Raw genomic sequence first — 23,961 nt, 5'->3', positions numbered from 1 at the left:
CTGGCCTACACACAAATCATCCACCGGCCCCCCACCCAAATTATTATTTTCTCAGATTTATCCTACGTCTACCGGTCCTTATAACTTTCCAAGTGATTGCTTTATTGTGTCGATGTATGAGTGTTTTCTTTAACGATTTACTTTCATGATTAGAGAGAGAGGCTGCTGTCAGTCATTTTAATGGCCGCTTCCACAGGTGCAGTAATGTCACAGCAAATACCCTGGGACATTTATGCAGCAAAACTAAAAACTGTAGTTATAAACTTGACAGGACAGACAGAGCAAACCCTGCAGAGGAAACATAATGAAACTTTTAGTTTCTAAAACAATTTAGACGCACTGATGGAGCTCAGCATTGATCAGGAGGACGGCTGCTTTACACCAAACAGTTTCACTGTATGAACCTGGACTATGTGTGACAATAAAGCTATCTATCTATCTATGTGTGAGACCTTTTAGATGTGTAGAAGAACATTATTAACATTAGATTCTGACCGATCCTGTCAGGGTGTTGGGAGATTTAAACATGAAGTAATGCTGCATGTGTGTGCCCACACACAGTCTGTCATGCGTGCATATCTACTGTACAGCACCCCTAAGCAAAAATGTCTTCCCACATGCCTGATGAACACCCCTTCTACTTCAGCCTGGTACCCCTATAATGCGAATTTCATAGTTAATGATTCCACATCTCACATCCAGTGTGGTCAGTCCAGTGAAGTTTACATATGTAGTTTACAATGACAACAGGGCAGATTTACCATCAGAATTCCTGTTCATTTTTGGAACTGTGGATACTTGATTAAAGTCATTTCTACTGACAAATTACGTCAGCTGAAATGACAACTGTCACTGCCAGATTTGATCAGCTAGCTAGCTAATTGAACTCCAGTTAGCTACATGAGTGGGTTGAAAAAAAACACTCCAGCAATGAGAAAACTACAACCTGTTAAAGAGGTCTTGAATACACACCTGACTGCTACATGATTGTTATATAAACTATGGCAATTGTCCAATTGTTGGTCAGGGAGGGGGGGTGGACTTACATTGTTAGTGCATGAGCAGAGATAGGAGGAATTTAGAAGAGAGAAGACCTTAAAATATTTCAGTCCTGGGGGTCTAGGGTCAAAGGTCACCATCCATCATTTTGATATTGTTGTATAAAGCAATTGTTGTATCTCACTGATGGCACCTGCCTTACATTCAGCAGTTTCACCTAACTTAATGCTAGCACAAATGGGCGTTTAGTCAGGAACAGCTACGAACCAAAAGAGAAAAGCAAACTTTGTGGAAAACGAGATCACGGCAATGAAGAGACTGAAGCCAGGCAATACATATCAACATATTCGGTGGCCTAAATAGTGGGTTGGCACACAAAGCCAAACACGAAGCTTGGGAGTAATAATTCTTATCACGTTGTTCATAGAGCTAATGCAAAGTTCATCACAGGCCTGGGCGCAATGCCTCCCAAATCTTAATACCTCACTTAAGTCAACTCTAGACTTTGATCAGAGATATGGTCAATTCCACGTCAAAGGAAGGTTTTTATATATAAATACTTATACATACTACATCATAATTAAGATCAAAAATCTATTATAAGTATTTTTTATAATTTGGGCCCCAAGTGCTAAAGTACAGGAGAGAGGTTACATCAGAAAAGTGTTCACCAGGAGCATCATGACATGGATTTTCATGGCAGCGGCACACAAGGCGACCATGCAAGCACCGGCTAAGGTGGTGTAAAGCCTTTGGACTCATGGAAATCTGTCTGTAGTTACAAATAATGAATCTGGGTTTGGTGAATACCATGCTCCATTCCTGAAGGTATAATGCTAACTGTAAAGTTTGGTGGAGAAAGACTAATGATTTGGGGCTGTTTTTATTGGTTTGGCTAGGCTCCTTAGGCTCCAATCAATGGCACTGCTGTTTGAGGCGGTGGTGTACTTTCAACAGTTTAAGGAAGGCCTTTTTCTTTTTTTACATGACAATGCCCTCATGCACAAAGCCAACTCCATGAAGAAGTGGATTTCCCAGTTTGTTGTGGTTTATTGAAACACTGACTGTGGGCCAGACCTCACAGACCGACATCAGTGTTCAACCTCACTAATACTCTTGTAGATAAATGGGAGCAAATCCTTGCAGCAGATTAAAGCATCTGCTGGAAAAACTGAAACCAGAATATAAGCAATGTAGTTCAGGCCAATGTAGTCTACATACAGTACCTATTGGATTGAGTGTATTTTGATACAGACATGTAGAAGAGCTGAACATCAATTAGCTAGATGTTTCCAAAATGAATATTTATATGTCCCCCTCCTTTTTAGTCCTTCCTCTTGTGTCCTGGGCCCTGTTTCAGACAGCAGGTTTAATAAACTCTGAGTTTAACCCTGAGCTCTGAGTTGATTAAGCCTGAGATGGGAAATTTGGTTCTAGATCAGTTGATCAGAGTTACTTAAATCAATTCCTGATGAACCTGATGGAAGCACATGCGTGAGGAATGAAAAAAAGTCATCATCAATGGAACACCAATACTACAATTCACCATGGCAATGAGTGAATAAAGGTAGAGCCTCCATTTGAATCCTGTGGCACTAGAAATATGAATGTGTTCAGCATTTACCAGACCTCAATTTCCTTAATGAATGAATAAGTGCTGGAATAATGTTGTGGATGTTACATTCAATTTTTAAATAGGCTATATTCTTCAGCTGTTAACTGAAAATGTCGGTGGCAATAACTGAAGATGAAAATATTAATCAAAGAGATAAGACAATTTACTCATGGACCTGTAATTATAAAGTCATACTCCAGCCCAGTAATTAGGATTTTGGTGATTTGTGTCTTACACAGAAAATGTGTCTAGATTCAAATTGACTGTCTATTTGTAGATGTTGATTTTACATTAAAAAATTGGGCTCATTTTGCATTTAAATTGTCTGTATTTGTATAGTGCCTTTCTAGTCTTTCCAACCACTCAAAGTACTTCACACTGCATCGCATTCACCCAGAGATCCATCTCTGTTTGTGACAAGCAGTCATGTTAAAGATCATGTTTGGATAACAAACTAATATCTAACTGGGATTTCGATGTTTCTAAAGACGTAAAATTCTGCATATGAATACGTTCCCATATGTGTTTTGATATCTTGTGAATGAGGAAGTGATATGAGTCTCAAACAGCTTCTACTTCAGGCTCTGTAGGAGGGGAGGAACCAGAGAAACTCAGAGTTTGTTGAAGTAAACCTCCTCCCAACGAGGTTAGCTTCACAGCATAAGTTGCCAGAGTTACTGATCTAGGGTTTATCTGATCTCAGTCTCTGAAACAGGAACCCCAGAGTACTCAAAGTTTTCACTAATCCCACTTTCTGACACTTCCTGTCTCTGTGCTGTTGTGTCATTTACTCTACTTCCTGTTTTACTTACTTACTTTTAATCTTCCTCTCGTTGTGTCTGGTCACTTTGCTCACTGCTCTGGCCCCTCTCTGCTTTGTCAACTGGTTTGATTGCTTTACTCTTCCCTAATTGTTTTCACCTACGACTCGTTTGTCACCTCCCTCTTGTATATTTATGTCTGTGTCTTTTCTTTGTTCAGCATTGGATTGTCTTCGCATTCTTTGAGAGTTTATCAATTTTCTCTGCCGGTCTTAAGCGTTTACCTGTGTTCTGGAAATCTTTATGGACTATGGACTTGGACTGCTTACTTGGTTTTGATCTTCACCTGCCTCATAGTCCCGTAAACTTGTGCACCCTTTTAATTTATTTCTTAATAAACACTAGAAACAGCAGTTGCTCCGCCTGTATGTTCTGCACTTGGGTCCAAATCCCTTTATTCCTGTGTTAACGCTTGGCAAAATGTGACATTCTGCTCTTGCCTTCACTTGTTAATAGTGAACTATACATATTCTTAAAGGAGGACAATGTTCGACTGGCGACCTGTCCAGGGTGTACCCTGCCTTGCGCCCGATGTCTGCTGGGATTGGCTCCAGCCCCCCCGCGACCCTGTACGCAAGCGGTTGATGATGGATGGATGGACAATGTTCGTAGCCTCCCAGTGAGATCACACACCTCTGTGGTTTGACAACCTCATCATATTGTTTAAAGGGGCACTTCAGCAATTTAGTATTGGGGAACTGAGAAAGATTAAATAAAGAACAACACTCCCACACATGCGCATTGAAATCGGTGGAGTGCCTCTTTAAATGTGCATCATTTGTATTTTGCACAGCAGTGCACACTGCACTGCACACACAGCCAGAGCAGCTGTGCTGTATCATCTGTCTGTTCTTCTGTGTGTGTGTGTGTGTGTGTGTGTGCATGCAGAGGTCTATCGCCAGCAGAGATTCATGATTGAGCATATGGCCGATGTCATAAATGTGCTGCCATCATAAACTGTAGAGCAACCCCACACTCTTACCCCCTATGTTTGTATGTTCTTCCAAGTCCTGTTGGCCAGAATTGTCACATGTGAGCCAATGGCATCACAGCTTTGCAGCATCCCAACCATGTGGCTTACCATGCGCTTTATTTCACTCTGCAACAGATGAGGACAGATACAACAACACAGAGCAGGGGGAATGAAACGGAAGGGAGGGGGAGCTTCAGGCTACTTTTGACTGCTTCTCTCATGTGCGCAAGAAACAGCAGAGTTCTTTGGATATAAATAACATATCACTCTTTTCACTGTTAAAGTATGGTGACCAGATTTCTGAAATCAAAACTGGGGAAATTTTTGGTTTGGTGGTCAGTATGTCATAAAAAATATGTTATTATATATGATGTAAAAAAGTGGTATAATTGCGGTTTCATAATCTGTTAAATATAACCCTCATGAATGAAATCAAGTCATTTCAGGGCAGAAACTACCTTTCAGTCAATAAGTAGAGGCTGTAGTCACTTTCTGTCAAGTAGAATACTACATTTTATGTGTTGTTTTGGCCATTTAAAGGTATTTTAAAAGGTAAAAAGGACTGGATTGGGTGGTACACAGCAAGTTAAATAATGTAGAGTCATAAGGATAGTTGCAAAAAAGATCATGTCTTTATTTTATATATATAACTCAGCAGTAAGTCATGTTCATATTCCATCGGTAACAACAGGCTTCTATTAATCCCTATAATCACATAAATGTCATGTTTGGTTACGTTATAAACTGCAAACGCTTATTTGGCCACAACTGTGATTATTACGTTAAAAGGAAACGTAAGTATCACAAAACACATACCTTTTCCATTACCACGGACATAAAGTGATGCTTATTTGCACGTTATGTCTGTTTGACCCAGATGCAGCTGTAGTCATAAATAGACGATACAGCTGATACAGGTGATACAGCTTTAACATACTGCACGGTAATTAGATTTCGGCGGACCGTCACTTTTCGTTTGCTCTGCTGTCCAGTCTTTCTGGCCACGTAAAATCTGATTTTAGGTCTGTTAACACCTTATACAGTCTATGATTAACGCACAGATAAAAACGGGGACATTTCTGGGGACAGCTCCAGACGGGGACAGGCCACCAAAACCGGGGACTGTCCCTGAAAAACGGGGACGTCTGGTCACCCTATGTTAAAGGTGATGTAGAATACTCAGCTTCAGGTTTATCCTTGCATTTGGGATTTCTACTAGAAAATGTTCTCATGCTTTTAATGTTCAAAGAGCACATTATTTTTATCATACTGTCCTCTGCTTCAGCCTCTTTTTTCACCCTCTGTATGAACACTCTGTTTTACCTCCTGTCTCTTTAAGACCCCCTCCCTGAAAACCCACTTGCTTCTGATTGGCCAACTAGCTGCACCACGCTGAATCACGGCCTGCAATGTGAGACTAGGCCTCACTGATTACTGTACAAAAACACAACTTTAGAACTGGTTTTGTTGAAACTGGATCAGATTTAATGGAGAAAATATTGTCTGGTATTTAACTGCCGTCCCATTGCTGATTCTGCCTGGACTGGAAGCTTGGTGCTCCAGTGGTGTGTTGGTGTTTACACATCTAACATTAGTACAGAAGCTTTGGACCGGTGTTCAGAGCCAGTTGATCAGTTGCTAGCATCTGTTAGCAGATGCTAGCAACTGAAGTAAAGCTATCTGTTCATCTGGAAACTTTACAAATCACATAGCTGAGGCAGAGCAGTCAGAGGACATCAGAGGGAAAACCAAAAAATATTTCCCTTTCCTTCAGAACTGTAAAAGCACTTTCTGAGACATACTGAACCAGCTCTTGCTCGATGAGCTTGTATGACCGCTTCTCAGGACTGGGGCTGGTATATGTAAACTTTGGGGGCGTAAATATTAATGATCCCAGATGTTACATCAAAACTAGCATTGGTTGGCAATGGCCCTTTTTTCTGGGATCTTCTACATGTGCGAAATTTACATATGAAGGAGAAAACAATGGTGATTGAGACTCACAGTATGTCAGTTCCATGTACTGAACTCAATTTTCCATTCTACGGCACCTTTAAATGAAGACAAACTGCCTTGTTTACAGCTTGGTGGACACGGGTCTTCTGATTTCCAGGTGTCCAGCACAAGACACATTTGTCTCCATCCAACAGCAATCAACAATGCCAAAGATGAAGATTTACAGGGTTTGCACCCAATAACATTATGGTGCAGAAAGCTACAGAGCATGTGAGATTCCAGCTGTGTGCTAATTTGAAAGCCAGAAAAAACATCAAGTTCAAATCAGGCCGTCATTGTTTTTGTCTACAAATGTGAGGAAATATTCCAGAGTTGGCTGTGACAAACAAAGCCAGTGTGCTTGGTGCATGTGCCCAGACTGATGTGTTTCCTACTGTTAGCCCTGGTGACCTTAACAGACGTTTGATACCAGACCATCGTTCCCTAGAAATGTCTTTTGTGGGAGTGGATGTGAGTTTCCTCTGACTCTTCGGCCATTTCATAATCTGGCTGTGATCCTGATGTTTGTTAATATGGGCACTTCTAGTAAGTCTAAGCATCGCACTGGATTTAGTTCAAATGTATTCCGTTTTCTTGGGAAACATTTGTGTTTCTGTTTTTATAATATTTTTGGGTGTAACATGAGTGTGTACAGTTAACTTACAGTGTTCTATTTCTAAATTGTCTCCCAGCAGCAAGTTGTATTAGCCAATGTTGTTTGACACCCAGCACCACACAACGTATTGTTGAGATTTGCCTCTGCAACCTTCAGTTACCCATAATAGCTTATCTGTGTAGCTTTACAAAGACATTTATCTTTGCAGAAGTATAATTCCCACATCAGCTAGACTTCTTTTTAGCACTGAGCTAAATCAAAATGATCAAAATTATACCAATACATTAACAAATATTACTAAACCTTTTCCTCAATAATTTTATGTGAACTTAATCAAAAAATACTAGCGCAGTATACCTCAGAATTACAAAGAAAATTAAATTTTTTGGCCATGTTGATGCAGCAGAACAAGCTGTAAACACAGCACTGGTATACCTAACTGCACTGTGTTAGCAAACAATGGCTTGCTTACTCATCGAGCAGACACAGAGCAACACTAGCATTTATTTGAAGTCAATTTTCTGGCCACCCAGTGAATGTCAGTACAGTATATACTACTTTTAGCTCCACCAGCTACTGGGGGAATATCTGGCTCTTTAGCTGCCAAATGCTCCACTATGTTCTCCAGCTAGTCTCTAAGGCCAGGTCTTACACACAGGAGAGTTTGGCTCTACTGCTTTCTCTTTCATGTAACAGAATGTGTACTGCAGTATGATGCAGCAAACCTCTGCTATCCAATCTATAACATCTGCATACAAATACACAATTCATTCATGCAACTGAACTCAAGTATTATTGATTGTTCTAATAAAGTTGTACACTGTACTTTCACTCATTAAACCCTCTATGTTTGGGCTGGTTGTCAGTGACTGTGAATAGGTTATCATTGTACCAGAGACTTGAAAACCATGGCCATGGCCAGAGTGTTTAGGGCACTTGTATTATCATAGGCCTATAATTTCTTTAATTAGAAAGGCCATGTGATGAAATTGCCATCAAGTTTCCTGTTGATTCCATTTGATGATGACAACAGTACAGGTGTCCTTTTGCTGCTGAGATGCTAATCCACAAGAAATATAATTCCCACCACTATAATCAATCTCCCTCTGCCCTTCTGCATGCACATCCAGCGAGCTCCAGCTGCCCACCAGCCGTCACATGACCGGACCCACCCAGTGCACAGCAGGGCACCGCGCACGGCATCCAGTCTGCAGCAGTGCTGCGCAATGGCATTCCGAAGATGCACGTAAACACCAACTTCCATCTGTGTGTGATAGCGCTCAGTTTATGGGCATCTGATTATGACATATACGCTGGCTCCTGTCTACTAGAGGCCTAGAATTACTTCCTGCTGCACGTAACAGAGACGTTAGAGGAGGCTACATTAGATAACTGTGATTACAACTTTAATGGCTGTGGCCTGCCGTTGCGATAAACGAACCAACAACTAGGCAAATACACGCAGTAACCGTGCTCGCTCTGTGTTTGACTTATATTCTATATGTTTAATAGTCACAAGGGAAGCCTGCAGTCACCACTGCAGCCCAAATCTGACACACGGCCAGCACTGTGCAGAGGGTGACGCAGAGGCTCGTTTACCTGACTTTGGGTAGGTGACAATCCATATGTCGCTACTTCGGAGGGAGAAGTTGGCGATCTCCTCCATCTTCCCTCTGCAGAAGGGCGGCAGCCGCACTCCATCAAACTCGAAATATTTGCTCTCAAACTCAATCGGCGTGCTCGGCGTGTCTGCCTCGCTCTCGGCCATCCTCGAAATGAGCCGCCAGTGCAAGAAAAAGAAAACGCCCGCGAACACCTACGCGAACAGTTTTTTTTTTAATGAAATCAAAGATGAGGTTGATGGTGAGGATGAGCTGCCGCTCGCTTCGGGATGCTGTAGCTCGCGGTGGATGCTGCGCGGCAGGCGGAAAGTTGACCTACAGCCAATCACGCGGGTGAGAAGTGATGTAATGCGCGCGAGTCCCAGCATCAGGACCACTCTCGCCGGGTCGAGGATGCGCGTGCCCGCAGAGGAAACATGTTTCCCATTACACAGAAATACACGCTCCAGTACAAAATATTACCATATGGCTGCTGTAATAATCCTATATGTGATGTAACAGTCCTATGAGCCTCATGCTCCACTGTACAGGCCTGTAATATTCTATTGCTTTGTCGGCTCATATAGTGTATCTGATATTTATTAAGTATCATGCTGGTATAATACAAGTAAGGCGTATAACTTCATGTCATGTACAGCTTATAAGGTATTATGAGTTATATAATGCAAAAGTCTATAGTCCCATTAGTCCCATTGTATTTATAACACAGCACCTATGTACAACACAAAGTTATATTTTAAAATGGTTACCGCTGTGAGTAAGCTCTTCATGATGATGCATACAGTTTACCAGTCATATACCACAATGCTTACAATGTTACAGTTTATTTTGTTTGTTTTTTTCAACTTTATTATGTTTAGTTCACAGCATAGTAACAGAATTATGCTTCATAACAGGCGGTATATCACATAAGTTCACTTTCCTTCATAAAAGCAAAAAAAACATCGCATTATGACAAAAGTCAAACATGAGAAAGTCAACAAAGGGATACAAGGAAATAAATTCTACTAGGCTATATATCAGTGAATAAATAGAAACATAGGTATAAAGTAAATGAAACAAATGAATAGATATCAAAAAAGAAATAAATAAAGTGCAAGAAATAAAATAATGGCTTAAAACTGTAGGCAGCAGGATCAAGATTCTATTTTTATAAGCACATTTATTATAGACTGTCCAGGGTGTACCCCGCCTTTCGCCCGATGCCAGCTGGGACTGGCTCCAGCCCCCCGCAACCCTGTACGCAGGATAAGGGGTTGATGATGGATGGATGGACATTTATTATAGAATGGATAGACTCAATATACCTTCTGATTTCTATTCTAAAGGATTCAAATGATGGCCAGGACACTGAGAACCTGGTCTTATGGAGGTGGTACTTACCTAATAAAATTAATAAGTTAACAATCTAACAAATTTTTGTTTTAATATTACTTGGCTTCTAGTTTCATTGACTGATTGGTTTGAGTTATAAAATAGTCCTCAATTTTTTCCAGAATTCCAATGTGTACCGAAATTCAAAGAATAAATGTTGAATCATCTTAACTTCATCTTTACAGAATTTATATTTATCATCAGTTTCCACAAATTTTGACAACAATTTGTTAGTAGGGTAGACGTTAAGTTTGAAATGCATTTCTTTCAATTTGTTTGTATATCAAATTCATATGGGAGAAGCCATGTTGTTTCCCAGTGGATATTCGAGAACTTGGAATTCCATACATATTTCCCCCGGGGAGTTATTTTTCTTTTGCTGCAGAGAAAGTTCCTTACATTTTTACATTTGTTATTAACGATATCTATTCCATTAATGAAGACGGTAGGTTTGGATTCCTGTAGGCTACTTCTTGTGTTTCAAAATGGCATTTCATAAGTTGGAGGATTTCTTTGGGGATAGCTTTGGGGAAACAGCTTAGATTTAAGAAATGCCTCGTAACTGAGAAGTTGAGCTTCGTCATTTAGTAAGTCTGACAGAAAAATGACATTCCTGTCAATCCAATTTTGTAGATATTGGCTAGTGATGCTTAGGTATTCATTATTCTCTCCTTTTAAAAGGGGTGGGGGGATTACAGCGGTTTTTTTGGTGGCGTGACGTCACAGCCAGTCGCCTTTCCCACTTGCTGTTGATTGGCTCTTGTGTAGAACCAGAAACGATATACGTGCATTAATCCAATCATGTTCTCAGCAACACATGTTGCCTTTACTGTTCCTCGTGAATCTTATGGTTTGTAAATAACATTACGGCATTACGATCTGATTCATGGCACGTTGTCAGACATTTTGGCGAACTTGTAGTTTTCTCTAAGGCTTTTATAAAATCTACATCCTATCGTCTATCTATGGAAGTAGCCAGCAACTTTCACGTCAGCGTTCTAATAATTCTGACAGCACCTGAAGGCAACATTAGCAGTGCGACCTCCCCGCGCTTCCCTGTACAGCCAGAGCTCAATATGCGGAGTGCAGTCCGCTTCTGTCGGCCGGGCAGGGTGACAGCTGTGCGCCCCCCTCTCCGCAGCAGCACACTCCGCTCTCACGGTTCCCCAGCCGGGGCATGCCCCGCCATGTTTGACCTAAACCGCGGCTGGAACCTGTCCTTCGCAGGGTGCGGGTTCCTGGGGATTTACCATATTGGAGTTTCCAGCTGCCTGCTGGAGAAAGCGCCCTACCTCGTCAAAGGGGCCACCAAGCTGTACGGGGCCTCTGCCGGGGCTCTGACCGCCTCGGTGCTCGCCACCCAGGCATCTCTGGGTAAGACGCGCCGCTGTGGCTCGGTGGCCTGGAGCTTTCTGCACACTTGACGCAGAATGCGGAGGACACCGGAAGTCCTGTATTATTTTTGTTATTGATATCGTTTTTAATGCCTGCTGCAGGAATTTCAAACATGTTGAACTACACTGATATCAGTGTAGCTAATATAAATATATACCGTGTAAATATACAAATATGGGTTCACCTCCTTTCAGTTGAGTTATTGGTGTGAGTAAACTGTTATTAAATATTAGTAGAATTCAGTAACGTTTTGTTGAAACTGACCCAAAATATATTTGTCATTATACCATTTACCATTATATAAATTTCTCCTGAAAAAGAGGGATTTCGCAGCCAAAACATTATGTAATGTGAATGTTAGTAACGTATAGTAGACTAATTAAACTAAACTAAAGTTTTGAAATATATTATTTTACATCAAAATAAATGCATGTGAATATAGGTTTATATACAGTAAGTTCTTCTTGCTATATAAATTCATTCAGTTAAATATAAATTGAAATTCACTGTTGAGCCCAATTATTAGGCCATAATTATACTTACAGTGTTCAAAGCAGTGTAAACAAAGTGTTGGTAGATGCAGCATATCATATGACATAATCAGTCACCGTCATATTTAAAGTAGGCCTATAGACAGTATGTATAACAGGCATACAATGGCAACGCATTTAAATGGAAAACAGTGGCGTGGAACCATTTGATCGTAAGAGAACATGCCTGCTCTTGCTGTAGCCACTGTGAGTTACTTTCTCTCTTGTGAATAAGCAATCCCAAGGCCAGGCATCAGTAGAGTAAACGCGTGAGAATGCAGATCGACCTTTTGTGTCACTGTCAACTGGCTGCAGCGACCTCAGCACGGGCTCAGTACTCGGAAGAGGGCTCACCTAGGTCACTGTTGGTCACTGACTCCTGGTAGCTCTAGTGAATATTGATCCAGTTGCAGAAATGTGTTTTTGTTTGCAGGTCATATACCTGCAAGGGTAGAGGTATAGCCTCAAAGTCCCATCTCTTGAGCCTAAACTAAACCGTTTTCTTCAAATTTTTAGCTAAATGCTGTGAAGATGTGATCGAGGTGGCTAAAGAGGCCAGGAAGAGGAACTTGGGCCCCCTTCACCCTACCTTCAACCTGATCAAGGTGCTAAAGTCTGGCCTTAATCGTGACCTGCCCTCTGACGCACATGTCCTGGCCTCGGGGCGACTGTGTATTTCGCTGACCAAGGTGTCTAACGGGGAGAACGTGCTGGTGTCTGAGTTTAGCTCCAAAGAGGAACTTATCCAGGTGTGGGCAGGTGGTGACATGGTTATCCTATAAATCTGGAGAAGCCTTTATTGGGCCTCTATTGCAATAAAGTTTGGTGAATTAAATAAATATCCTCTGTTTTAATCCTGCGCTCTGTCCACAGGCGTTGATCTGCAGCTGTTTCATTCCCATCTACTGTGGGCTGATTCCTCCATCCTTCAGAGGAGTGGTAGGTGCATGTGGTAGAAACACTACTCATTAAGGTTTAGCTTTGGTTTCCTCTTTTGGGATGCACAATCTTTTGTACAAAATCATATTTCACAATTTTTACATCTCCTAAATCGTTGTTTGCTTCATCACACGTGATCAAAACTATACATTGGGAAGCATGTACCCATTGGCTAAAATAAGTTACTAATAAGTTACTAAAAACCTGAAAATAGGAATGGGAGATACTGCACTGAAAATGAAACAGGCAAAATACATGTTAAAACTGCTATGAGATCCTTTAGTTTTCCTTTACAAATAAACATGATCAGTCACATTAGAAAAAGAACTGTGATTCTGTAGTTTCTGATAGCAGTGTTGCCTTCACTTTGACTTATCAGCTGTTAGTGGTGGACTTTGACAGTTATGTAATGCAGATAGACAGAGCTGGGTTTCAGTTTTACTTCCTATCTTCTCTTGCCAGGTTACGAATCATAACTAAATCAGGCAGATTGGATCCAGATGACGTTATATAGTAATAACTAAATACAAAGGTCAAGTGCTTCACAATCAAGTCAAATAAAAGTAATTATCAGGATGACATGAAATATAATAAGAAATCCAGCTTCAAATTGGAACATTTGAATGAACGTAATGACCAGAACAGGAAGTTCAATGTAAGCACTGAAATGAGTTGAGGTCTCAGTTCTGACTGATTACATTAGTCTCTGCAATGACTTAAGCAAAAGGGCTGATTACAGTTGAACTGTTAGTTGAAGTGTATCCTCTGAAAGCAGCTGAAATGTCAAAATAGTAACAACATACAAAGGTCAACTGCTTCACAATCAGGAAAGATAAAAGTAAACAACCAGATAACATGAAGTATTATAAAACAATTCAATGAATGAAGTAATTAAATACTTTAATTTACAGTATATATAAATACATTTAAATGGTACAGTAAGTGTAGTGTAGTTATATCAGGGGTTAAAAGGACATCCCAGTGTAGACGTCTGTCCACCCTGAATAGAGCCTGTTGCTTTTTGAGGGCTATGTTTTTTGAGTCTTTTGAGTCCACTAAGCTGCTGCTGGATTGACTTGAACTGTTGTACATAATATGGAGCTGTCTGAATGCACATAATGTGTCTGCAGGCGTTCTGTGCATTCTGGACATTGTGTGCTTTCTGCTGGCTCAGAGCCCAGTGCAGTGTGTTAACTTGAGGCATGACATCTTGTGGACGAATAGTGCTGTGGAGAAACAGCCAGTGTATTTCTCAAAAATCAAACTTCAGACAGTTCAGTAACTCTTTATTTTGCGGTTCCACATCATTTTCTGATCATTTCCTAGAAGGGAACTGATATGAAAATTCTTAGAAGGTTTATGTAATTTAGAGTTAATACTAGGGAAAATGGAGACAGTGTTCAATTGGCACACTTTAAATTCATTCATTCCAATTAATTGTAGTGCAACCTCAAGAGTCTTTTAGAGTATAAATTATGATTATACATAACAGATTTGCTGTTTCCAAGAAGGAATTCATAGTTGCTTGAATTTAAATTTCATGAGATTAGGATTTTAGCAGTTGTTTAAAAGAAATTCTTCTGGAATACAACAAGTACTTCTAAAACCTACTAAACTGTGTAACATCTGTGTAACTTTTCTTCAGAACTCAAGTTAGTTGATACTTGCAGTGTGAATATTGGGTCTGTTTTCCCTCTAATATGAACTAATATCTGCTTTTCACAGAAAAACATCCTAGGAAATTGTTGAGAAGTTGCAGGACCCGTGACATATAACGTTACCAAAAGTTCTTCAAGTTCTTTATAAGTCAAGGGCGCAGGTTTTGTTTCAGCATTGGAGGGGAAACATAACTGGGGCTGTGGGGGTCCTCCCCCATAACATTTTGAGCGTTAAACACTTCATTTCCTGCATTCTTTCCTGCATTGCATTTTTATTTTCGTAAAGGGAAACACAAATTGAAGTGGCAGTTGACAATTCATAATCTAAAACTCTTAACATTATATAAAACAGTAAGGCATTCTGTGCTGCTTTCAGATATGGTTCTTCTGTAGATCAACTTTTCTCATGGAATATCATCGCTGCTGAGTCAGCACACATGCAGGCGTGATTTAGTCTTCCTCCCTCTTTGGATTCTTTGTTTGGGGAAGAAACCTCTTTAAATGTGCATGTGGCACCTTTTTATCTCAAATATAAATAAAAATGAATTCATCTAATTCAGTTATAAACCCCTGGACTTTAAGAGATCCTGTATTTCAGCAAGTGTTGTTTGTTTGTTCAAAACATTCTGTTCACCAAAATTCCTAGTCATGCTGCTAACATGGATAAAAGGCACCTGATCTCTTGATGCTAGGCTTTGAAAAGACAAAGGATATCAGCCTGTGCACTGAATCATACTTCAGTTAAAATGTCACTGATACAGCTAGCTAGTTTAATGTAGTACCAAAGTATTAGACACATTTATATTTTGAGCTGAATTTAGTGCTAAATGAAAGGTATCACCAACAATTCATCCTGTGGTGAACATAAATGTGCATACCAAATTTCCAACCTATTCAATAATTGTTGACATACTGTATTTCATTTCCAGTATGGCTGATAAAAATACTTTTGTCAGTGCTCTTTTATGGACAAGCTATGTAATTGTGTCTCTGTTTCTAAACTACATCAGACATATCTATGGCATTTCTGTATTGCAATTTGTTGTTACTCAGCATCTGACATAATGATCCTGACCTCCATTTACTCACTGACCTATATTCTGTCAGGCTGGCAGTTCCTAACAGAGAGGATAGATTTTCCACCCGTTTAGTCCACTGGCAGCATCTCTGCCAAGCCAAATGATTTTACAACTGGCACTTCCAGTTCCATGACATTTTAAGCGCTTTAAACAAGAAAGCCCTCCTTTCATTTTCCAACGTTCCCGAGGTTAAATCTGAAGTGCAACAGGAGCATTTACATACATAAATACATGGGTAAAGTCTAAAAATTGACTGACAAGATGGTTGGGTTTTTAATTTTGAAAATGTGTTAGGAGCACAACGCAATGTACAGTTATCATGGTATAGCAGCCAAGAACAATATCCCATATGTTCCAGTAAACCTGTTCTGTGATGACACAGCTTCACGTTAGTGCAGTGAGGGAAAATATTGTAAGTTAAAGAGACTTCAACTGTTGAATGAAAGTAGTTACATACATTATTTTTTTCTGTCCTTAGCGTTACGTGGACGGCGGGATCAGCGACAACCTGCCGCAGTCTGAGTTGAAGAACACCATCACTATCTCTCCCTTTGCTGGCGAGAGTGACATCTGTCCCCGGGACAATTCCCCCAGCTTCCACGAGCTGCGCTTCACCAACACCAGCATCCAGATGAACGTGGGAAACATGTACCGCCTCAGCAGGGCTCTGTTTCCTCCAGAACCCAAGGTGGGTAATGCTTCTGCATCAGAGGGGCATTCTGTTTGTTTATGATTTAGAAGGTGCAGTTGATGATAACAAAAATGTGATGTGCAATGTGCAAAATTGCAAGTGTACTTGTTGGAGACAATAATCAACAGGTGTGGTTTATAAGACTGAATGTGCTTAAACTCCCATCTAAAGGTCAAGTCTATTTTAAACCTGATCTGGTAATTATGTTTCCCTAAATCACAGCGATACAATGCACACTTCAAGTCCATTTAAAGCAGCACCAATCAATATGTTTTTGTAAAAGGAATCTCTGTAATGAACTCACAGAAAATGGACGTCCAAATCAGACCCAAAACTGCCCGCACCAAATGTGAAAACAAAGTGAGTGACTAGCTTGTGGGGGGAATTGAACATTAAGCTTACCTTAGTGGCCACTGTTCACCAAGTCAGTTACATACAGTAGTCTATATAGTGTTTAGCATTGTGACGGACCACTGTCACTACGGTTGAGTATGCGCTGTGACTGCCATACTAACAAGCCTGGCTCTTTGGCATTGCGGTCAAGTTGCTCTTGGCTTTCCGCCACAAGTGCCTAGTGTCGTGGACATTATCTAACACCTAGATTGTTGGATTGTTGGAGTTTATGGACAGCATAACTGAACTGAAAATATATTCATTGTTCCAACACAAAGATAAACTCAGAATAACTTTCACAATCTCTCCTACAACTCCTTTCTTATCATAGTGGTCCTGTGATGTGCGAGTACACCATTTCATCTGTACCCATTCAGTCAATACATGATCTGTATCTGTATCCATACTTGGGATGGGGCCAGGTTTAAACTGGACTTGGAAGGGACTAGGGTTGGGTATTGTTTACAATTTTACAATACCAGTACCGAAACCAGTACCCTTAAAGTGATAATGATACCAATAGACTACTTCAATCAATACCTTGCATAAAATGCAAGTCATAGTAGTTAATTGGTAGGCTATTATTTTTTTTATTGTTGGTATGGACAGGCAAGCTTATCTATCCTCCTCATGCTGATTAGTTCATCCTGACGAGTAGTATTATACGGGGAAAGACTACAGCTTGTGAATTTTTTTATATTTGAATAAGAGAGGAGGAGGAAAAGAGACGTTTGGATTCTACTCGATACTGGGCTATTTCGGTCGATACCATAAAGGTATCGAGTAGCAATGACCATCTGTAGACGGGACTAACTGGAAAATCATTTTAGCATGAAATTGATATGGGTTGATCAGTTGTTTATAAAGAAAATATTTACAGAGCACCCTCAGAATTGAGCTTCAGAGCAACATTTTTGATCACAGTAGTAAGAGAACTATTTACAGAACAAGTTTTCTTTAATAAAAGTTCCTACATTTATTGTTAATTAGAAAACAGATATTGACACAGTTTACTCTGATGGTACTCTACTTGCTTATAGCTTCTAGTTTAGAGATGCACTGCTTAATCTTCCTTTTCTCCCTTTATCCATCACTGACAGGCTGTAGCATCCGATGTTATTCCCTGCCGCTGTGATGATTGACAGGTGACCTTTTAGATGACGTGAGCTTTGACCTTGTTGGGGTAGAGCTGTTTGCTGTGTTCTTTATAGTGTGGCTCCTCACGTGTAAGAGTGTTATGCCTTCTGGATCCCATGATTATGTAATTGGGTGCATGTGGCACCACATTCCATGGAGGAGGAATTACCTCTCCACAGTGTTACACCGCAGCTTTCTGGGAACCCTATGTTTCAGACAGCATTGCGTTTGTTAGACACAAATGATCAGATATTGTTATGCACGTTTACAACCATTCATTCATTAAGCTGACGCTTTTATCCAAAGCGACTTACAATTGCTATATATGTCAGAGGTCGCACGCCTCAGGAGCAACTAGGGGTTAAGGGTCTTGCTCAGGGACACATTGGTGTCCCACAGTGGATTTAAACCCGGGGCTCTCACACCAAAGGCATGTGTCTTATTCACTGCACCATCAGATCACCTTCACCTTCAGCCTCTTTACCATCAGCCTATTATTTTATTCAGGAACCTAAATATACAGAAAAATATACATTTATACAAAAAGAAACTAGGGGCACTAAATAACTCAAGTTTCTCATATGTGGCTTTCAGAGGAGCCAAGCCTCCCTCAGCTCCCCCATATTTCCAACTCTGCTTCTCTGTTCCACACCACATGAAAAACAGTCTACCTATATCTGCTTGAGGCAGTAACTCTATGTATGCTCCTGATTGCAACTTCGCACAGCCATTGAAGAGGAGTGGACCAACACTCGGAGCTAGAGCCAGGATGCAGTTAGCTTAGCAGAGTCTGAAATAGCAGAGTGCAACGCTCCATAAAAACCCACAATGTTTCTACATTTCTGTTTGTGTATAGTTTAAACGAACATGATACAACATGTTTATCAGTGAGCTTTAGAGATGTTTGTTGAACTTTGGACAGTGCCAAGCTAGCTGTTTCCCCTGCTTTAGCCAGGCTATAGCTAAGCTGTTGTTATTATTGAGTTCTTATAATATATATAAAATTGCTCACCTGACAGTGATGAGGAGATGCTTTATGGGAGAATGGCAGCCCTAAAGGCTCAAAACTCTGACAACACATAACATAAAGACCAGCTTTATTGTGAAACAAACATGTTTTGGTTTCATCATACTGTATAACAGTTAATCTAATCAGTCTGAAAGACATAAAAAAAAGTGTGAGGGGAGAGAATGACAGCCTTACTGGCCTGTCAAAAATCCAACAAAAAAATAACTCCAGTTCTTTATTATAACAGTAAAATAAACTGAGGAGCATCTCATGGACAATTTATGTCATTGATCAATTAATCAATAAAGTACTGTCTTCCTCTCCACAGGTTCTGGCTGAGATGTGTCAGAGCGGTTATAAGGATGCTCTGCGCTTCCTTGAAGAGAACGGTGAGTATTCTACTGCTGTGTTATCATGGAGACTCTCAAATAATCATACCTAGTTATGATGCATCCCTATCAGCCTCTAGCTTGACCTTTAGACTGTGTGTCATTTTGTGTTGCCAGATCTGCTGATGCTGGAGCGCCCAACCTCGGGCCCCGCCCTGCCGGAGAGCCTGCCCGACTGCTGCTGCAAGCAAAAGGAAAGCACACAGGAGTGGGTGCTCCGGAGGCTGCGCCTGCTGCGTAAACAGCACTGGTGGCTGGATGAACAGATCGCTCTGCCTACGTCCATCAAGAAAGGTGTGGTGTCATCCCATACTCTAGTGGCTTTAGAATGAAGCTACATTTGACCCAAGTTTAGTAATTTTAGAATAGCTCGGAAGTCCTCTTTAAACTGTCCTGGTCCTCTATGTTCTGTCAGTGTTCTGTGAGGCCTGCCAAGACAAACCCGGTTTGTACGCCAAGGTGTCTGAGATGCTGCCAGTGAGAGTGGCCTCCTACATGCTCATGCCATGCACACTTCCTGTGCAGTCCGCATACTCTGTGGCCCAGAGGTGAGTATGCGTCTAAACAATGAAAATATCTTTCGTTAAGCAAAGGCATCTTGAAGCAAGAGTCAGATCCATGACCAAGTTGCCCGTTTCAGTATTAAACACGAGTTTAGTGTTCATATAATATAATTTCTGCTCTGCTCCAGGTTTGTGGAGTGGATCCCAGAAGTGCCAGCTGATGTGCGCTGGCTGTTTGGGGTGGCAGGTGACGTGTACCGACAGGCCTGGAAAGGAGTACCAGCCAACTCCATGAGGTGACGGATGATTTTCTATTCAGTGCATCAGTCATACAGTCATTCACTCCATGTCCATTGAACAGGTGCTTCGTCTTTGGAATCAGAGTAATTCTTTTTCTCTTAAAGGTTTATTTATTGAATACCAATGTGGAACTGTACAAAAAAGCATTTTATAAAAGGTATGCTTTTCCTGGTAACTGACCCCAGGCATCCAACTTCACACACACAACACAAATTACAAACCATGTAAGTTGTATATGAAATGACGTACCTCACCTACCTACCATCATTCAGTGGTCGATCTAATCAGGGATCACACTGTATTTGAATAATGGTCTAGGAATATAATCAGGAAAATGTCCTCAAAGCATTAAAGCAGTTAAATGTTGTACTATTATATATTCTCTCAGATTATTATTCCTCCTCATCAATGTAAAGCAGGATGTTGCTGCTGTAGTTGTTGAGCTGGAGCTCATTCTCAACTGTGCTAATGATTCTTTTAATTCTGGATCAGTCTGCTGATTATTTCCTCCATGAATCGATTGATTGTTTAGTTTGTAAAGATTGTGCCGTCACAGTTACCCAGAGCCCAGAGTGACACTTTCACAACACGTTATGTCCAACCAACAGTCCAAAGCTCAACGTTACTAACAGACATTACAGTTATTACAATCAGCAGATCTTCACATGTGAGGAGCTGAACCATCAAATGTTTCTACAGGAAAAATGACAATTATCAAAATTGATTTTCAGTTAATTAACCGAGTCATCGTTTCAGCTGTACTAGTATAGACTAGTTAATTTAACTAGTAGTTTATTTTATAACAATCATCATATTTTATGCTCTTTATGGGTTTTATCTCCAAAATATTAATTTGTGAGGTATCTAGTAACTAAAGCCGTCATATAAATGTAGTAAAAAGCATAGTATTTACCTCTTTGATGTGGTGGAAAGTTCCATGAAAAATTCTAATATAGGTCCTGTTCCCACACAGTTCTAATAGTTGACATAAGGGGTCAGATTGTGTGACATTGATCCTGTCAGTCTGACTTGAAAGTATTTTAAGTAATAAGTGCTGGGTGTACAAATGTATGTCATTTGAGCAAAAGATAAACAATTCTTGATAAAAATAGTTTTCAAAACATTCCAAGAACGTCAGCATCGCTTTGAAAACATTTGACCTGCATCAGCGCCTTCCATTTGGGGAAAGCCACACTCTTCTTCCTCTATTTATTCAACGTAGTGACGAAACGCACTCTGTAGAGCAGTTTGTCCGTTTGGGCCACTGTAGAAACATGGCGGCGCAACATGGTGACTTCCGTGTAAGCAGGACACGCGGTGTATGTACAGTAGATAGAAATGACTCATTCTAAAGTAATAAAAACATTTCATTTTGTAAGGTTCTTTATACACCACTGAAAAGATAGGTGTTTATATTATATTGCATTTCTGTCAATAGATCCTAATATTACACACTGGACCTTTAAGCCTCTACATACAGTATGTTTGATCACACAGTAATACGGGAACATAATCACTTAGAGTCAACTTGAAATTAGAACACTTTCAAATGAAAGGAAGGCCTAAAACAACCTGTAGTGAGTTCAAGGCATTACATATTTAAGAGAGAGGGGCATTTGGTCAGAGATCAATCACTTCTGACCAAATGCCAAAATAAATACATATACAAATTAAGTGATTTCTTGACCTTAAACCTTCATTTGCAAAAAAAACTAGTAAACTCATCACCCTTCTGTGATTGCAGGCTTTGTACCTTGTACTTTTGTTTTTAGACATAGTTAGACGACATGTTACAACCAAGTGACTTTGAAGCATACTGAGACCGGAAGCGTGGCTCTCGGTGGCCCAGACATTCAGTGGACGAATAACCTTCGAACTTTATTGCCTGTTGCTTCTATGCACTACTCTTGTTTTAAATGAGTGAAACAAACTTCTAAACATCCTTGTAACTGACATTACAGCGAGCCGTACCTGAGGAAATGCTTGAGCGCGCCACCTCTACCCACAGAGTGTGACAGAGCCATGCAGAGAGACAACCCGCCTGCCCTTTCCTCCCTGGACCTCCACGGCAGCTACGGGGAGACCCTCAAATCTGCATCCTCTTCCCCCTCCTCATCCTTCTCCCACCATCATCCTCACATCACCTCCTCCTCTCCACAACAAGTCTGCTTCTTTGTCGGCTCGCAGGATGAACCTCACAGCCATGCACAGCAGTGAAGTGGTTCAGACATGCACTTCAGGAGTGATGTGGTCAAATGTCCACTCTCGCTGCAAGGAGTTGGTCAAGTGATTGTAAAAATTTGACAAAGGAGCAGTGTGTGAATGGTTTAAGGAAACACATTAATCTCTGACTCGGAACACTCAAGGCAGCACCAAGCGTGTTATATTTTAATGAGTGCTCTGGAAGACAGCATCGCAACTAACTCAGGACTATGACCTGTTTTATATGTGTCTGGTTTTCCAGTCTAACGTCAGCAGTGTTGGGCAGGTTAATCTGGAATTGTAATAAGTTACTTTTTACTTATTACTCACTTAAAAAAAGTAATAATATTACTTTACTTATTATTGGGTGACCAGTTATGTTACCATTACGTTACTATATTACTTTCACTTTGTATCTTTGACTCGGACGCAATAGAAAGAACACCTCTCTCCCTTGTTCTTCATTCTTCCTTTAACTTTTTGACTGGTAGCTGACTTGAACTGCCCTTGACCTGCTGCACAGTCACGCATTCACGTCAAAGATGGTGCACTTGGATTAGTAACTCTAATATTACTGTTTTGGAAATAGTTATCCCTTACACTACTGGTTACTGGGAAAAGTAATATTATTACAGTAACCCAACACTGAACGTGAGCCTGTTTGTTTAAAATGTACTCAACAGCAGCAGGATTCATTCCTCATTTCATTACAGTTAATTGAATCAAGAGTCCATTGTGTCTTCACAAGTGACTCACTGTGTCCGTCTGTATGTCCTTTTGGTCATGTCTGTTGATTTTTAGTTGTGTGATATATATGACTGCTTTTAGGTGACATGATGAAACTTCTGGCAGCCTTATTGGAGGTCTGCCTGGCTCTTTTGTAAGCATACTTTACATACACACTTAATCCACAAGTCTGACCATTTGTGTTTTTGACAGTATTCCCTTTGTGGCTATTGCTACCGCTCAGCCCTGCTGATTACTTTGTGAGAAGATTGTTGTCCTAACTGATAGAAAGTTATAGCCAAGTTATACTAAAGTAAAGTGTCCTTTAACTGAAATAACAGTTTACTTCATCACAGAGCTTTATTTATTAAAACAAATTTTCCAAATCAGACTGGTCACTAACATTACTGACCAATACCTACTTGTAGTTTAATTTGGCCCCACTTCCTGTGTTTAGAGCCAGCAACAGATCTCCATGATGGCTGTTGGGAAGGTTTTGCTGAACTTGCCAAAATGAAACACTGATGCTGTCTGTGCTCATCGAGTGCAGCCGTGATACTGGTGTGACCTTCAACTTGTAAATCTCTTTTATGTAATGTATCACTTGAATGTAAAGTTATTTTGATTTGCTGTGAAATTCTTTTAAGCTTGAACACCAAACGGTGCAACTCGACCACAACAGCAACCTAGATAGCCACACCTCAAATCATTCCACATTATCTGCACAGATTCAAAGAAAGAGGATTTCAGTTTAAATCAAAGAAATGTCTTATTGTGATGAAATTCATCCTCAATAACACATATCACATGAAACAAACACTGCTTTTCCAGAATACCTCTATATCTACCTACCTCAACTGCCAGTGGTAAGGTTTAAAATGATATTTTAGATATGGGTGTGTGTAGTAAGCTTTGATTTAAATGTAATTCCCAAGCTTTGTTCCTGAAAATAAAATCTTTATCAGAGTAAACATAATGAAAAAAATACTGCAGCA

The 23,961-nt window shown here is 40.4% G+C and overlaps 2 protein-coding genes across 2 annotated transcripts in view; one reads left to right on the top strand and one right to left on the bottom strand.

Moving 5' to 3' along the window:
* The window catches only part of sult4a1 (sulfotransferase family 4A, member 1), a 36,400-nt gene extending 27,438 nt beyond the window's left edge, over positions 1 to 8,962 (bottom strand). The window contains 1 exon segment of the mRNA XM_038739201.1: positions 8,619 to 8,962. Within this exon segment, the coding sequence (XP_038595129.1) occupies positions 8,619 to 8,787 (169 nt within the window). The 5' untranslated portion in view covers positions 8,788 to 8,962.
* Positions 8,963 to 10,965: 2,003 nt separating this feature from the next.
* Positions 10,966 to 23,953, top strand: pnpla3 (patatin-like phospholipase domain containing 3). Its single transcript, XM_038738564.1, has 9 exons — positions 10,966 to 11,389; positions 12,457 to 12,689; positions 12,814 to 12,879; positions 16,095 to 16,304; positions 19,175 to 19,235; positions 19,353 to 19,529; positions 19,651 to 19,783; positions 19,927 to 20,034; positions 22,000 to 23,953. Exons 1-9 carry the CDS (start codon positions 10,981 to 10,983, stop codon positions 22,253 to 22,255), a joined length of 1,653 nt encoding a protein of 550 aa, XP_038594492.1. The 5' UTR covers positions 10,966 to 10,980; the 3' UTR covers positions 22,256 to 23,953.
* Positions 23,954 to 23,961: the final 8 nt, after the last annotated feature.

The sequence above is a fragment of the Micropterus salmoides genome, unplaced genomic scaffold (genome assembly GCF_014851395.1).
Source record: "Micropterus salmoides isolate LMB-PRFRI ecotype aquatic unplaced genomic scaffold, ASM1485139v1 Ms_hic_scaffold_23, whole genome shotgun sequence".
NCBI classification, from domain to species: domain Eukaryota; kingdom Metazoa; phylum Chordata; class Actinopteri; order Centrarchiformes; family Centrarchidae; genus Micropterus; species Micropterus salmoides.
The sequence above is the reverse complement of the archived record's forward strand: the minus strand, read 5'-3'. Positions and strand labels throughout refer to the sequence as shown.